General features: G+C 43.6%; 1 protein-coding gene across 2 annotated transcripts in view; it reads right to left on the reverse strand.

Moving 5' to 3' along the window:
- The window catches only part of TCERG1 (transcription elongation regulator 1), a 1,289,229-nt gene that overhangs the window by 151,514 nt on the left and 1,119,244 nt on the right, over positions 1 to 18,471 (reverse strand). For both annotated transcript variants that reach the window (XM_069652440.1, XM_069652439.1), the window contains one exon: positions 552 to 716. In XM_069652440.1, the coding sequence (XP_069508541.1) occupies positions 552 to 716 (165 nt within the window). The remainder of the gene's footprint in view (positions 1 to 551; positions 717 to 18,471) is intronic.

Raw genomic sequence — 18,471 nt, forward strand, 5'->3', positions numbered from 1 at the left:
TTGACAATTCGCTACAAATTTAGGGAATAAGTCAGAATAGTTTTTAATCTAGTCAGCATGGAACAATATGTTTTTGGTCACAGGATCTCCCTCCTTAAGGGTCACCCATTCCAGGAAGGATCTCTTCAGAGACAGATATTTAAAAAGGCTTAAAAATTGCAAGTACTACAGGCTTCCATTAGCTAAAGAAAAACAAACAACACATGGAGTAATGTCCAAATAATGCCTGTGTGAGAAAATAAGAAACAGGTTGAGTCCCATGAAACAATATATTCACTGAGGATGCTAGTGGCAAACGAGGACTATATAAGTGCCCTTTTATGAACATGTCAACTATTTGGGGTGTTGAGGCGAAAGGCCACTCAGGGGCCAGTAATTTGAAAGTCAAGGATTGGGCAAACGTTAGCCATTTATACAAGTTTCTAATTACAGGCTGCTGGCCAAAAAAAAAAAACACTGCCTTGCAGAAGGCTAAATCATGACCGACATACAAGCCTTTGATCCACACTTCAACAAATACATGTGGTTGAATCTAGAAAGAACAAACACACCTTAGCAACTTTCTCAATGTACTGTTTGAAGAGGTCTTCCCTCATAGAGGAACCATCCACAGCTTTATATCTTGGGTCACCTTCTACTTTGTCTTTCACTTTGCTCCAGCGTGACTGACCGTCCAAATGGTGATTAGACAGCAAGTCAAAGAAGTCCATTTTCACCTATTATTAAACACAGGACAGGGACAAAAAAAAAGCCAAATCAAAATGGAAAACTGACGAAAGTGAACATGTTTTTTTTAAAAAATGAACACCTTAGACAGATACTATAGAAATTAAGATGTCTACTTTTTAAACAAAAGAATTACATTTTGTGATATTTCTGGAAGCACCTATATCCAAAATGAGCTAGATCAGATGCTAAATTAAATTCTGCAAGCACCACAAGAGTGTAAAAGGTGGATATTCATGGAATTTGTAAAGCGCAACATAACATATAAGAGTGGGAAAGATGACAAAAAAGGCTATGAAGCCCTTGTGTGAATAAACCTTAAAGATGCTGGAATAGTTCAAATGGACATTTTTAAGAATGATGCAACAGCTTATTATTGAGAATAGTTTTGATATGCAAGAACTTTAAAACATCTGCATAAACTAAACATCTTCTAGTATGTTGACACCTACTTGACATAAGGAAATCATGGCAGGGAAGATTATTCCTGTAAGACTACCAGTTACATACATAGTAGTAACATACCTATTTCATGAAAGAAAGTTCCTCAAACGCCCCAAGCCCACATTCAGTGTAGTCTGAAGATCAAGCATACCAGTTACCAAGCAATACCGGTTTTCAACCAGTTTTAAAGGGAATACCCGATTCCCCAGCAGTTTTATGAGCATCCACCATTGTTGCATCTGGTGAACACCATTGACGCTATACTTAGAATGAAATGGAGAATTATAAAAATTGTAGTTAACCACAAACTTCTAAATTATCTGAGGCAGTCTTGTGTATAGGACAAAAATAGGCATATAGGTCGACATTACACTACACAACTGATATCAGTATCTTAAAAATGGAAAATTCCAAAATGAGTCAATATTCTTAAGCTTTCCTTCAGCAGTTACTTCAAGTGTACTGTTAATAGACTGTCTGTTCTTTAAAAAAAAATCTTTAAGTACTTTGCAATAAAGATTCAAAGGTAATCAAGTTTAATATGAGTAAAAGGCGGTGGGCATTACATAATGAGCAAATGGAATAGTGAAAATATCATTGAAATAAATAGCAAACTATTGCCAACACCTCCCCATTTTCATCCGTGAATGTGAGGAGAAAAGCTCTGTAGTTTGTGCAGTACATGGGTGACGGCAGCGGAGCATATACTTAATTGCCTTTGGGCCGATTTAAGACTCTTACCCGTAGGGGCTTGATTTAAACAGAGACACAGGAGATGGATTGCTTCCGTGGATGGGACTTGGTGTGTGTGTGAAGAGCTGCAGCTGGGATGTTTGTTCCCATGGCCTCACAAGTAAGCTGTAATTCAGCTCTTAAGCAATTAAGGATGTAAAACTCTGATGTGTTTGGCCCATATCATGTAATTATTTTACTGTTTTAATAGGTTTGAATCTTTCTGAGGTTGTGTGGAAGCAGAAAGGAAAACAGAAAGGGCTTGGCATTTGGCGTGAATTTGGAGAAAGCCACTGAAGTAGTGCGGCTAACATTTGCCAGTTCACAGGAAAGAACATATGCTTGCATTTTGTAAGCAGACACGCCTGGTTTTCCAAAGACTTAGAGGCGTTCAAAGCTCATTTTATTGCGCTCTTTGTTCATCATTGGCTCTGTTCCTCCCTTCCTTCACCACCACAGTTTGGTAGGAGTCTAAACAATTCTGTAGTGTCACACACATCGGCTATCCTCTTATCCTAATTCTCCTTGACCTATCTACAGCCTTTGACATAGTCGATTACTCCGATCTCCTTAATACTCAAAGGGATTCATGATCAAGCCCGTGCCTAGATTAAATCCCACCTCACTGTTAGGGAGAATTCTCATAAATGTGCCAATTGCCTTCACCTTAGAGACCCCCAGCAACTTTGCTAGATTTTGAGGACTTGATTCTTACCTGGAAAGAGTGTGAGCCTTTTTTCCCCCCCCACTCATGCATTTTGATGTGTGCTTTACACTTTTTTTCTTTGATTATGGAGTTTGAGATAACTCCATAGGCATCGTCTTTTCGTGTGTTACACAGTACCCTCAGTGCAGTGACACAGGGATGTCTTTTAGACTTCCCAAAGGTTTAAAATACCTTCTCTGGGATAAACTGTTTCCCCGAGAAAGTAAAGTGAAATTGACTTTACTAGTCTTTCCAAATTCCTAGACCCAGCACACACCATCTTAAAATGGAGTGCTGTAGGGTTTACATAGTATCCCCTGCAATCATGTAGCAATCAAATGCTACTCTTTCCTATTGAAAAGGCTGGTGGCAGTGGTTTTATAATGAACTACCATGATTTGTCAAAACCGCGAACCCCGGTAGCTAAAAATCACGGGAGCCATGTTTTTCAAGATGGCGCCTTAAGCCCCTTTGTTTAAACAGGTCCCGGTCGTCTTGTTTCGCTGTATCTTTTTGGAAAGGTCCTTCTAGAGTTTGTCTCTGCGCGCCAAACCAGGCTTGGTCCCTTTGTTCTTATGCCTTTGGCGGGCTTAAGGACTGAAGACCGCCTCTGGTGCCTGAGTGTCTGGGGTGGGCAGGAAGTGAGGGATGTGTTCGAAACTCCCTGTGCTTAGTCTCCTAGGAGACCCAAATGCACTCTGGCGTGATTGGCTGGCTGACTGTCCGGCAAGGACTGCCACACTGCTGTGTGAGTGACAGCTTGGCTGGAATGAAAGGGAGAGAAGTGTTTAAAAGGCAAGTGTCTTGGACTGGAAAGCAGAGTCGACCACTGGAACGAAAGAACCAAAGAAGAGCTGGAAGAGGACGGCTGCTGCAACTCCTGGACTGTTGGTTTTCCTGGTGAAGCCCTTCTGCAGGTCTGAATTGCCAAGTTCATCTCGACAGAGAAGCCCCTTCAAGGACGACTTCTTCCTTTGAGTTGGTGGGACCAATCAACTCGTAAGCCACCTGGATACCATTTTCGAAGCTGGTTAGGATTAACCAGGGGGAAGGACACCAGCTTGTGTGCTTGAAGAACAGCTACTCCAGTGACTCCATTTTGTTTGCGTTTTCTGGCGATCCCATGCATTGCAGGAGTCCCCCGATGTCCTCCCTCTTTTCCCCACCACTGAGGCTCAGGAATAGTGAGATCTGCAGGAACTGCCAGGAACCAACGAATTCAGCTGCATTTGTTTCTTCATACTAAGGTACTGTGCCAACCCGATTCAGAGAACGCCACTCTCGCGGTGAAAGTTTGTGAAACTTTCCCAACTTGCAGGCCTAATCAGCCTGTGGCCCAACAAATGATTCTTTTTTGCCCAAAACTACTTCTGAGAACTTTTGCAAAGACTTTACCGTTTGATACCAGAACTGCCCTTTCCTATCCAGAACACTAGCCCATTGACTTTGGCCTACGCCTATTGACTTGAAATGAACTCTTCTGGTGAACTGAAACTATTTGCACTGTCTGACAAGTATATGGGATCTATTCTACTTACCTTATGCCTTTTTGCTCACTTCTAAGTAACTGAACTGCCATTTGGCTCCTCTTTCAGGGGAGCTCAAACTGTCTCAAAATCTTAGAGTTTTGTATTGAAATGTATTGGTATATAATATTAATTTTCCCCCTTGCAGTGAAATGTTTTCTAAATGATTGTGTCAAATACGTGTTTTACCAAGAAACCTTGAGTGCAAGTGTCTACTTGAACCACTGTGATTGAAAGTCCTCTGTGTAATGACTTGTACTGCTCACATTCACTCTTGAGACAAGCCTGGCTGCTCAGCTCGCTACCAAAAACTGTGTGGTACAGACCTATACCAAAGGTTGGTTTGGCTTACATCTGTAGTCCTAATTGTGTTTAGTGGTCCCAGAGGGTACTGCATGCAATTCTGCCCAACACTCACCAATTCTCTATCTTCTGGAGCAACAACACCACTCAACTCACTCCTCTAACTGTTGGTGTTCCACAAGGCTGGGTCTTTGGCCTGCTGCTCTTTACACTCTACACCTCTGCTCTTGGAGCACTAATCTCCTCCTTTGGGTTGTTGTGCCAACTCTGCGTGGACGACACTCAAATCTCCTCTTTTCTTAATCTCCGCTCAGATCTCTATCACAATTTCCAACTGTTTGCCATTACATAGTGTATGGCTTTGCATTCGCGGATGTTAAAGTGTAACGAAACAGAAGTGCTCTTCTTCCCTGCCAAAAGCTCTCTCATCGCTTCCTGTGCTTATGTAGTACCCACCTGTTCTTCAGAAACCTCAGCATCATCTATGACCCTTCTCACACCTTCTCTACTTTCAGTTCTTAAACTGAAACAGAGGCTCGCCTCAACCTCCTAAAGATTAGGAAAAAACTTTGTTTTCAGGTATCTCTTTGAACTCCCTCACTTCACACCTATTTCCTTGCACCATCACCATGGTGGATGACGGACTATGCAAAACATTTCTTCTCTAGTTCACAAATCTATTCTAGGTAAGACACCACTGTATCGATCCTCATCTATCCAGCTCTATAAGCCTTCTCATAATCTCTGCCTCGACTAACCTTGTGGATCCTTGCCCTCCCTGTGCTTCCTCTCGCATCTACTCTTTCCCTTTTCTTGCTCCACTTGTATGGAATTATCTTCCACTGGATATCCGAGAAACAGTCAACATATATTTGTTCAAAAACAAACTAAAAGGCTACCTCCTTGTCTCCTAGTTAACCTCTTAACCAACCTAATCTGCCTGCTAGCTACTATTTGTCCCTTGCCTCTAACATGCCCCTTTCTCTCACTACTTCTGCCTCTACTCTAGCCCCCTCTCCCATTATTGTCACATCCTGAGCACAGCAGAATGTACCGCCTATCTGCACTTAAACATTTCCAATGTTGGTTTTCCTTAATCTATGTATGTCCACGTATGTATTGTCCGCAGTGACTGTTCCATTTATTCCCTTCCACAATCTAGTCAGAATGTACCTCAAACTCACCCCATTGTAAGAAGCTCACTGCTTCCTGACAAATGTGATTTCTTATCTATTGTACGTTCTTTTGTGATTAAAAGAGCACTGTTCCTCCTGTATATCAATAAACCCCAAAAGTTTTTGGGGAGGGGTGTAGAGGGACCAGGCAGTGTCACATATGGCTCCTATATGCATTCAGCAAATTCCACAGCCTATCCATTCAGGGGAAGATGGTAATACATCACCTGGTTACACATGCCTTACTGAAATGCCTAATGAAAAACAACAGAGTTCCAGTCTGATGAATCCTTGAAATAAGTAACCTAAGATCCTGCTCTACAGTTTTGATGCAAATGATTGGCCTTTAATAGATGACAGGCCGAATGATTCAAACGAAGCAGTTACCCTACTACATGGAGTAGTTGCATAGCTTCCTCCTAGGTATGGAGGCAGAGCTAAGGGAGGAAATGTGGGCAGCTTAGAGGCGAACTAATAGCTCTGGCAGACAAAGCCAACATAAAGACCAAGGTGAAAATCAAAGTAAACTGCTGCTCTCAGACAAGTTGGACGTTAGATCAACATCAAGGCAATCTGAGAACTTCATCTAATCACTACCTAGAATGGCCAGTGAGTTGATCAATGTTAAGACACTGACAAAAGTCAGAGCCCTAAACGATGGGCAATTGAGTTGGAACGGCCATTTACCAACATGTTGCATCTATCCCCATCCCATAAATCACTTTGCGAGGAAGACTTTCTGCAATCATTCCAAAGATGTCAACAAGTGAATTAAAAAAAACTCTAAATGACCCGGTTTCTACCTTCAACTCAGGTGACAACTTTGTTCCACACTTGGAAACAATCATCCGATGTAAGGGGAAGATGCCAGAAATGAAGGAAGAAAATGTTGGCTCAAATAAATGAAAACATACATTTTAACACTTAATGATCCTAGAACAATGAAGCATGGAGCCATGGGAAGCCCTTCGGAACAAGGTTTTAGCATGGATAAACCAAACAACGAATCCTGGATCTATTAGACTAAAAGATCAGAAGAGACCACATCCCTGAAAGGAATCCTTTAGCGGACTGTATTATTGAGGGATGTGGGCAGACTAACCTGCCAGAGTATTTACAGAGGATCACGGAACTGAGGCAAAAAGTGTCACCGCTCAAAATTATTTTGGACCCAACCACCTGCAGAACAGCAAAGTAGTTTTTCAATCATTAATGACCCTTTGATCTTTTGGCTTTTTTATTTTTCTGGCTCTCCTTTGAGTTTTATCTATGTGCTCTTATATTTTAAGAATATTTTTATGCTGTGCTTTATGTTCTTTGCCTGGCACGAAAGGCCTTTAGCCAAAGTGTGTTCAATTGCATTCTAATTCCCTCATCCACTAATTTAACATGGGGGCCAGTCTGAAAGTTCCATTTTAAGGTTTGCGGCATTTAGCCATCAAAAGGCCCAGACTAATCAACCTCTGATAATAACTGGAATGTCTCCCAGGGCACCACAACAGCCCACACATCAGATATTTCAAATTGTGAATTGCCATATAGTCTTCCCCCCTCGCTCCCCACCCAGAAATCACCCTATGCCGGGCAAGATTACAACATGAGCACTTATTCAATCTACACCCAGGGTAACAGACCTCGCAATCTGAATCAAAGCTTTAGCAGTAGTACAGTGGAGAGATTGTGACTTCAATTAGTATGAGGCAAAACCCGGAATTAAAGGAGAAGAGCTTAAGTAAGCAATTTATTCTTGCCAGTGCTAGCCCAAGAGTTCTCTAAACATGCACCCTCATGGAAACCCCTAGAGCATGTTCTTGGAAGAGGTTCAACAAGGAAAATACAGGCGCACAACCAACAGTGCACAATGCAATGGATACAGTTGTGAGTTAGCAGGAAATTGCAGCTCCCAAGCAATGGCACAGAAAAACAGTAATGCTTCCTCACCCTGTTCGTTATGTGATCTAGCGAAACTAACATCCCCTCAGCACACGTTGCCCAATGTGCATATTACAGCCGTTTTCCAGGGCAGCCAAATGTAAAGTTCCAAAGTGAAATGGCCTTATTATAGAGTATAAAAATGTGCAGTCTGAAATATCCTATGCCATGTATCCAACAATAACGCAAGAAGATCAAGGAGACATTCCTGTGCACAGAGTATTGACAATCCATGCCCTTAAATCTAGTCAGACTGCAATTATTCGCTCTAATGTTACATGTAGTCGTTCCGATTCATTGCATAATATGAAGTGAATAGCTCCTGGTAAACTAGAGTTCCAGATGTAGTGCTTGTAAAACACCTGGAGAAGGAGCACAGGCGATTTCATCTGCACCAGGGCTACAAACAAATTCACAGGTCGCCCTCAGAATTACATACAGAATGCCCAACTTGGTCAAATTGGCATGTTCTAGAAAGAAAGAAAAGAATAAAAAGACCACAAAAGATAGAGATTCCCTCTCATCTACCTCTATCTGGATCCCATTTCTGCTACACCAGAGACCACCAGCCCAATCTACGGACTTCATTCTCACGCCAGTGATATATTCTACAACTGGTCACCTAACAACGTTTAGCCATGACGCTCCTACTACCTTAGGTGCCTGGCACTCTTCTAGCACCATAGTGCTCCAAGATTCCTTAGTCCTGAAGACAGTTTGGTGCAACAACCAGCAGGTTTCTTATCCTCCAACCGCTAGGCGCTCCATCCACTCACCGTACTAGAAACACCTGATTTGTGTGTTTCGACAATGTTTTCGTATTGCCTCAATATTAGCAATACATGAAACTACAGTCACTTCAATGATACTAACCCACCTATATGCATAATCATTTGCGATTTGATTGCAATGTTCTTTCCTGTGCCTAGGATGACCTATGTTTTGTGTTTTTAAAAGAAATGTTGTGAAATTAATGAATTGCATTTTTTAGGTCTACAAACCATCTACTCCCGTGTGTTCCGTGTAAGAGCTAACTGATACATGCTATCTTAGCTCCACTGCTCCCTAAAGAAAACTACCAGAGCATTAATGACGAGGGTAACCTTTGACTCCATTTCTTTTTCTCCAACTGCAGAAGTACATACATTTGAATTCACTAGGCACATTAGCAACGTTGAACACTTGATGCTGGCTTTTCAGTCTGCCACTGCCAGTGTGTCCTCCCATGACAAGAAGGTATTTCTACACATTTTGGGCCCAACATGGTCATTCAGTGCATTTGATCATGGGGCTGTCTTAAACACCACAGCCCCCCCCGTCTTGCTGTATTATCATGATTACTCAAGGGAAAGAGCAGGGGAGAGAGTGGCTTTTTTGCACAATTCAAATTTCTCAATGGAGCATGTACTGCCCGTTTTCCTTCCTCTGGGAGTGGGTGCTCTGTTTTCACCTTGTCATTTTTGCATTCCAATGTATGGTCACAGAACCCCTCCACTCTTTTTTCTCGTTGGTTCCTTATCAGGGTGCCTGTGGTCCTCACACGGACTGCAGTTCTTCCGTTCCCCAGGCTGGAATGATGATACATTCTAGAGAGTGTGTGTACAAAGAGTTAAGTAATTTTGGTTAGACATGAGTTTCCTGGATATTACATATAAATCGAGACACAACATTGCATATAAACTAAGAGACACTCATCTAACTTCACTTTTAGACCATTGTACAGGTAAATCTGGTCACCTACCTCGTACCCCTTTATTGTGGTCTCCAGGTCATAAGTTTTCATTGCTTCAGTCAACTTCTCTAAATTGCGTTGAGCATAAGCAAGAGCGTGCTGGAGGTGCTTCCTTAGGTTCTCAATGTAATCATAAGTAGTGGACACGTAAATCACTGTCTGTTCCAGAGTTCTATAGAGCAGATGCTGAGGTAAAACCATTTTTCATCTGGTGATAAGCTCAAATGGAGACACTTAGTTGCAGAAGATGGTGTAGAACTAATGGCCATCAGGACTAGTGGCAATTTAATGTCCCAACTGGTTCCAGAGTCTGACGCAAACCTCTTTAGTATGCTTACAATTGTTGCACCTCTCAAGCCCTCTGCTCAATGCCAAGCTTTAGCTAATGTGGAGTTTTCTTTTTACCCCCAGACTCTCCCACATCTTGGTCATCACCTCACTGGTAAAATGACTAACCTCCGTCCAACTCAATCGTTTGTGGGAGGCCGAAACGGGAGATGTGGTTGATCATTAGCTCAGCAGCTGACTCTGGCTTACAATTCAGGGCAGGAAGACATTCTACCGGCCTGATAAGCATGTTTCTGCCAACATGTTCGTTTCCTCTAGAAGAGCGAATCACAGGCCTGATGAAATCAACTTCCAAATCTGGCCATGGGATTGTCATTTCCCTTTTCTCTCTGGAAGCTCTATGTTTGAGAGAACTGGAATGAAATGGAGCACACGAGACACCCCTTTAAATAAATACTGAGGTGATGTCCCATGTGTGGCCAGTTTGCAACCTCATGCAGATTTTCAATGTCGTATGAAACCCCCCTATGACACCATTCAACATCAGGCTCTGGAATGAGGCAGGTGCCACCCACTGGTCACATCCAGATAAGGATCTTGGTATCAACAAACTGTCTTGGATTCTGAAGATTTTGCAAAACTCCAACACCCTTAGAGCCTCTTCACCAGTATAATCCAATTCTGTTACAGAAAAAGTCATGGGGTCTTCAACGTGTTGATAGAAATTTCAAATAATCAGTTCCTCTTTTTGTGCAGTGATCAAATCTGAATCAGGGACATTTTCACTCCACTGGGCAGGTGAGAGTTCACGGTTGGCCCGGGTTTGTGACCTGGTGACAGCTGTGACTTGGATTCCACCCAGCAACGATTCCATATCCAAGAAACCTCCTGCAGAGCTCCAGTTTTAGCCAACTGGTCAGCCAGCTAATTCCCAGTCTTAGCTGGCCTCTCTATTTTGGAATGACCTTATCTTCTTCCAATAGATGGTCATTCCATTAGAGGTCACCAGATCATCAATCAACTGGATCAATGGATTTTCCATGCTTTAAGGGTTTGTTAGCACAAAGCATGCCTCGATTCTTCCAGTTAATCTGGTGTTACACAAATCCATTCCGGACAGTCAAGTGATTATGACCAGTTCTTTGGGTTGGTGGTGGGCTGCAGTGAGGATGGCTTGGTGTACAGCCATCTACTCTGCCGTCAGACTACTTCACGGGCCAATTCTGTAACCAGCAGAGGGCTTTGGAGCATCATTCACCCAGGCATTCCCAATGCCAGCCACCAGCTATTTGTCCCCGTTATTACCAACATAGCAGGAGCGCACATCCACAAACTGTGGGTATCCTATGACCCGTGTCTTCTTCAGAGACCTTGTTTGGGGATGTTAGGTACGCATCCATATTGTCTTCAATCCTTAAGCTTTCATCCTCGAGAGTTTTCTTGAGCACAATCATGCAAGTCAGCCAATACTTGCGCAAGAGGACTTTTTGTTTTGGCCATATATGACCTCCACAGGAAAGCCTTGCATGGAAAGAATCCAGGAAGCAATTCTGGAAATACATACATTCCCTGCCCGGATTTGTAAGTACTGTAAGGGTTGGCGAGGAGTCTGTGATGATGTGCTGCCCCTAGATGAATGGATGTTTCAACACCCACACCGTCGCCGGGAGTGCTGTTGAATTTTTCCTCCACAGAGGACAACGTTTTGCTTGTGTACGATATCACTTTGTTGACCTTGTTGTGCTTTTGATATAATAGTGCTGTCAGCCAGGTATCTAAACCCTGTCACCAAGAAGAACTCATTATTGATGAGTAAAGCCAAACAAGGAGCTTGGGTAAGGCATATTTTCAGTTGTTTAACTGCCTCTGATTATTCTGGACCCCACTTGACTCTGGCCTTTAACAAATGGACCAACGGCCGAGTGACCTCTGAGTAGTCTTCAATAAACTTTCAACTATTATTAGTGAGTCCACGAAGGCTTCTCAATTCTCACAGAGTAGTAGGGTCTTTTCATTTCAATAAGGCTTCCACTTCTTCGTCCGATGGTTGAGACCCTCTGGGGTGATTACGTGCCCTAAGAAGTTTACTCAGGTCTTACACCACTGTGCCTTCTGAAAGGACAGTTCTGCCATGGTTTTCTGCAACTTAGTCAGGACATAGTGGATTTCTGCTATATGTTCTTCTTACACATTAGAGCTCTTGATCAAGACATCTACATAGGCCAGGTTTCTCCTTTCACCCAAATCGGGCATGACCTTACGCAGGAAGATGAACTCATTTCCGGAGTTTATGTATCTAAAGGGCGTGTGGGTTCATGTGGATTGCTGCCCCCCCCAAGGTAAAGGCAAGCTTGTATTGGTCTTCCCTACTCACCATTACTGTCCAGTAGCCATTGGTCAAGTCAATGGCTGTGTACACTTTTGATCCTTGGATCTGTGTCAGTCCTTGATTGATGTGGGAAGTAGCATCTTGACATAGTCTCCATTTCCATTGCCCATTTGGTTTTAGTATTCCCAGTACTGGGTTGTTAAAGGTACTGTGGATCGAACAATTTATCCAACAGGATTCTAAGTTGTTAATAATCTCTATGAGGACTCCTGTCACGACCCTCAACCCTGATCCCCACTGGTAAGCCCATTGACAAGGTGGAATCAGGGCTCGGATCACCAATAAGGCCTGGCATCCACTCCGCATGCCCTCTTGGGGCCAAGTCCTGGCACCTTTGTAGCCAGGCTCATGAGTATGGAAAGACATCTACTTGAGGAACTACTTTATTTAGGCTTTCAGCCAACATGGAGGCATGCACATAGCTTGATTCCTAGAACCAAGCTATGCGGTCTAGTGTTTTGGGTGTGGTGGCCTAGGGACTACTTTACCTGGACTACTTTACAGTGGCTATTTAAACCACACCCGAACAAGACAACACGCTTCGCGTTACTTTGCTTCTAGCAACGTGACCCTCACCGTATCCAGCTTTCTCACGAGCCTGGTGAATTCCGGACCTGCAGAAAAACCAAGAACATCGGTAGCAGCAGAATCTTACCTGCATTCATCATCCTTCACTGCTTGCAGCTCCTGGGCAGCTCTGTTGGTGGAGTTCACGGCCCAGATCGAAGGATCTGAGAAAAGGAGAAAGACATCATTAAAGGAGGTAGTGGAGACATTACAACCACAAAGCGCTTAAAGACTTACCTGGTTGGTTGCTTTTCGGCCGGCATAGCTCCGGAACTCCATCTGCGCTGGGAACTCACCGCGACCTACGAAAAGAGAAAAGCACAGGTCAGTGAGGACAAGACATCGCTGCGCTACGCAAAAGCGCCTCCTTACCGCATCATAGCGCAATAGCGCACCATCATCTCCCGGTGAGAACCACCATATCCAGTTCTCCAAGCGGACACACTGCGCTCCTAGGGAGATAAAAAAGACATTTAGAACAGAGAAAAGGCATGCAAGAATTATGACGCCATCAATCGCAAAAAAACACTACAAGGGCAGCAGTCAGTGAAGTAACTGGACCGCCAGCACCCACAAAAGACAACGCATCCCTGCCCAGTGAGCAGGACAGAGAGCCCACCAATTCCGACAACCAGGCGGAATCCCATCGACACCGAGAACACACCAGGGATTCATTGGGAAGGGAATCACGACCAACTGGCTGGGTGGCATCCCCGTGGATACCAGGTGAGCGTAACACCTCCATGGACGCGAGAGGTAACAGGTTTTGTTAAACAAATACTGGAGCTGTCTCTGGGTCTGTGGGTATGGTGGATGAATGAATAGATGTGCACTCAGAGTCATAAGAGTCTAATGAAAAGATATCCTGGAAGTCCAGGAATACAAGCTTCAGTTTCTGCCTTTGCTCCTCGTCTCACAGGCATAAGCAAGATTGATCTGTTACTCAACCACCTGCTTGAAACCTAGAAAGACCTTGAGCTTGGCAATTTCATTGGTATCCTCCAGTAGGGTGTAGAGATTGTATGTTGTTCCCACGGACATGAGGTTCCTTGGATTTGAGCTAGTAGTTTTGAACTTGAAATACCACCTCATCCTTCCTGATTTCACTGGTTACCCCTTCAACCTCATAAGGGCACGAAGAGTACACCAAGAAATGTCCCCCATGATGGGTAAACATCTTTTCTGGAGGAATACCATCACTGATGTCGGACAGGAGTGAGGAATTGGTCCGATAACTTTGTTGCCTACATCAATAGAACAATTTTGGGCATCAACAGCCCTTCCACTAGAAGTGTCTGCACCCAAAGTGATATTTTGAGGGTCATCGTTATGCACCAATCCCTACTCGGGAGGATAGATCAGGGGAAAGGTGCTCGCCTTGGGAGCAAGGCGACATGGAGCAACACACGTTTGACCCACGGGTGCGCGCTTAGAAACCTCTGGGTATTAAGCATGTTATAAATAACCTATCATATCAATATTCAAATGGTATCATGTTCTAGATCCACTAGAGGTGTTGGATGTAAATACAAACCTTGTTGTTGAAGACGAGAATTCAAATTTATATAGGCGTCCTGATATTTGAAGTTCTGTCCTTGCTTTATTTTGAGAGGAATATTGAATTGTCACACATGTGCTGGGATGGTAACCTCTTCTCACATCTGAACTTCCACCACATAAGGCAGCAATTGAGCGAACCGAAATACTTTTTGTGTGTTGTCAAATCCCATGGGGTGACCCCACAGTCGTGACCATGCTTTGCTGTTAATCAAATTAGACTCATTGCAAATCAATTGAGAATGTCACTACCGAAATAAAAGTCAGAAGGGACATGTTTAACGACCCAACAATTGTGTTCTAATCACCAATGGACATTTTTAGCATACATCTGCTGGGCAGGAGATGTGTGGAATTTGGTGCTTCCAGACCCACAGCCAATTTATCTATCAATTTAAAGTTTGGAATGGTCTGATCTTTTGGGAGTTTCCTGAGTAATCCTTCACCGATTAAGCTTTTTCCATTATTCAGGCATACTCTGCCAAGCAAAGGCTCCCTCCCTCATTTATCCGAATTGGGAAAAACAATGGTTTGTGCCTTTTCCGGATGTTTGTCAGACTTTGAGCTGGTTCTTCATCCTTCTCTTTCATGGGACTCGGTTTCTTCTGACTTAGGACTGGGATAACATTTTAGGGTGTTCCCTTCCAGTGTGGAATGCAACTTAAAACTGGGAGGAAGGTTCATTTTCAAGAATTGAGAAGGGTTACCATCACCAGTTTGTTCTCCTACAGAAATGGCGGTGATGTCTGGGATCTGATTATTCTGTAATTATAATTCCACTATCTCAGAACACTGTTCGATTAAATGGCACACTCACATAATTTGTACTCATTTTTAGTCTTATAGGCTGGTTAGTCTGGTCCAGTGGACCTTATTCACACAGTCGAGCAGAGGTGATAACCTCCAAAGGAGATTGTTCCCCAATAAACAAGGAGTGCCCTCTGGAGTCATGACCATCACTGGGTGTTTAAACCATGTCGCCCAATTTTTATCTCTAGATCCGTAGCCCGTTCAACAGAAATATCATTCCCATCGAAATTTTTGAGTTGTCCGGGAAGAGTTATGAGGGGAATCTGGTGACCCTTTGGTTAAATGCCTTTTAGTATAGGAAGGCAGCTTGGAACCCAGTATCCACCAAAGTCGATAATAGTCACTGACCCTTTACTTAGACCGGGGCAGAACATCTGCCCTCTTTCTCCTCAAGGGTGCAAGGAAAGTGTGAGTTTTTTGCCAGTTTGGCAGTCATTTTCTTGATATTGAACTCTGACACTGATTTTTGGTGCTTTTCCATGTTGGAGATCGGGAATCTGTAGGAAAGAAATTACATTTCCCAATGCGCATAGTTGGGTGATACTCTTACTCCCCAGATTAATTGTTGTCCCCTTTGTCTAAAGACAATTCTCAGAACCTTTTTGTAGAGAGGATACCCTCTGCGATCTTTGTAAAATCTGGCTCACACGGTTGGGGTCTAAGAGTTTCTTGATCTGGGTGGGTCTCTACACTTACCCTGCCGAACTCTGTCTTTTGAGACTAATTTTTCTTTGGAAGGTAACCTTACCCAGTCCCGAAAGAGAAGATTTCTTAACCCGACTCCTCCAGGGATTCTTCTCTTTCAAAGGGGATTATCTTGTTGCGGCTCTCCACAATGTGGGTTTTTCTTTGGCCTCTTCTACTTGCCCTTTACTCTTTTGGTTCTAACCTACCGGGGGCAGAAGAGTCACTATAAGGCTGCATGGTTTCCATGGGTTCTGCTCCGGTAAGAAAGGAAGCGTCCTCTAGGGCTTGGCATCTCCCTTCCACCCAGGCCCCAGTCTCAGGAACCTGTTGACTGTCGAGACTTTACTTCACTCATTTGCACACCACCCGTAGCATCAAACCCTGGTGTTGTGGGGGATTCTGGGAATTAGGGTTAGCTTAAGGGTTTGACTGGGCCCTCAGCATGCACCCTGGGTCGGTCAATTGCTGGACCTGTCGCTCCAGCTGAGTAACTTTCTTGGGGTTGTAGGGAAGTCTCTACTCATACCTCTGCTGCTCCCTGAAAGGGTAACTGTCCATTCTCACGTAGTAGCTTGGGTATTGGACATTTCCCCCATACTTTTCAGTCCTGATTCTACCTTCTCCTTGGTTCAGGGATCTATCGTCCTGGAACCAGGTAGAAGGAGGAGGAGGATTATTTTCAAAGTTCTGATTTTGATGGTACCTATTGAAAGATTCCAGGTGGGGAGTGGTACTTTTCTACTGTGAAAAGTTCAAGCGAAGTTTCCTGCATAAGTACTTACCTGGTTTGCCACCTCCCCTGTGCAGGGGGCTTGGTGGGGGGGGGGGGGTTTACACAACTCGGGATCGGTTTGGTACGCTTATATGGAGGGCTTACATAGGTGGCAGGGTCAGAGGAGTCCTTTTTCTGGAATCCTGACTACTGTTCAATTGGTCCCGGGCGGAGGGTCCCCACTGCCTTTCATTCTGCTTGTTGGCTGAAGTGGTATTTTTAGGGCCACTCCATCTCCAGGTGCAAAGGAGGGGTGGTTTTCAACACCACCTTCACTGCGACAGGTGTGGTAGATGGTTTTGGGGATATTTTTATTGTCAGTGGATTTCTGGACCTCATATCCTGGTAGCTTGCTCCATTTCCCAATTGAGTGTCCTGCGCTCATGGAAATCACTAACTGGGTTATTTTATTATTTGGGAAGTGCAGGAAATAAGTGGTCACACATGCCCTGCTACTGGTACTGACCAGCATAGAAGTCTGCGAAAATGCACGTTTTAGTTCCTGGGCAAACTCACAAGGTGCCTGAACATCTCCACATTGCATGTTATATGCAGCCCTACAGGCCTCTTGTGGGTTTCTGTGAGTGGAGAAGTGTTTCAAAATGGGCGCCTAATAAGTGAAACATTTATAATGACCCTGGTCCTCTAGTCCTGCAAAGAAACTAGAGCACTCAGTAAGAAAAAAAATCCATTTTGCAAACTCCATGCAATTGACATGTTTTACCTCAAATGACATAATGTGCTCATAAAGTTCAAAGTGTTCTCATACTGAATACTTTGCTTTCTTATGGTATAAGTCAGTAAGCTCTTTATGGCTTGGATTTGTCCGATTCGGTCTTTCACAAAACCCTTTCTCTGTTTTGCTGCTTTTTTGCGCCTTTGATCCAGAGTCCATTCATCTGACTCAATTGTTATTTGGACTCCATCCCAGTCTCCAAAGCACTCCCCATATATATGACATTGGGACTATCTCCCAGAATCCAGGGGCTGTAGGACTCCTGCCTGTGCTGCAGTGAACTCTTAGGATCAATTTCCATGTCATCATTTTTAGGCCCAGGATTAAACAGTCTTCTTCAGACTGATGGGTATTATCCCCCCTTCATGTAGTCTGGGGAATCCCCCCCCATTCACCAGAAAGCATGGAGGTTTTTAGAATGCCCTTCTTATGGTGAAGTTTTTGTTTTTGTTTTCAGCGAAGCGGGTTAGATGTCCCCTTTGCAAGATCATTATCTAAGTCGAACTATGATTTTCTCATACTCACAGGATTATTTCTGGTCTCCCAGGACACACTGGTTCGGCTACATCCCCTTCTGTTTGTTAGAGATGAATATTCATCAATGTTCGATAAGGACTGGCCTTCTGGATCAGCTTGGCTAGGCCTAGTTAAATCCAGCTGTCTCATGTTTCCCTCTTCTATATCAATGGAATGCATGAGGTGTGTTCCAGTCTGTACATGGGAGGGTGTGGATAATTGCAAAAAGGTCCATGCTGGGAGCGGCATCTCTCCTTTATCATGGGGCACAGTTCCATACCCTGATTTATCAGGGTGTCTCAATGCCCGTTTATATTTCTATATTTTATTGGTTAATCCATCACACGTGCTTCTTCCGATTTCCTGTGTATATTCAGAGCGATGGAATTTTAAGTCTGACACTGATGCTTGGCTGGCTTGAAGAACACTGCTCTGACCCACCAATTAATCCTTCATTTGCCGTACTTCATCTTGAAGTATTTCACATGGTCTCTGAGATTCTTGTGTTAATTGTGCATATTCAAGGCGCTTTCCCTTCAAGCTGAAAAGTTCTCTTGAGCGTCTACGGTGCACAGATAGGTCAGCCTCAGCTTTTCTCAAACGCTCCCTCAGATCCATAATTCTGGTCAGTTCATGGACTCATGCTGACCCTTTCCTGCAGCCATTATCAACGGATTTACTTTTTGTAATAGAACACCGTTAATCTGGTTCAGAAAGTCTTTTTACTTCATCAGTTGCATTTTCGTCGGTTTGAGTATTTATATAGGTGCACCTGATCAAAGTCGTGTGGGAGTCAAACTCTTTTATAGTTAACTGACTGCTTTCTTGTACAAGTTCCTTTATGGACTGTTTAAAATCCTAATTTCATCCAAC

Source organism: Ambystoma mexicanum, chromosome 3p (assembly GCF_040938575.1).
Source record: "Ambystoma mexicanum isolate Mex_15411 chromosome 3p, UKY_AmexF1_1, whole genome shotgun sequence".
Taxonomy (NCBI): Eukaryota; Metazoa; Chordata; class Amphibia; order Caudata; family Ambystomatidae; genus Ambystoma; species Ambystoma mexicanum.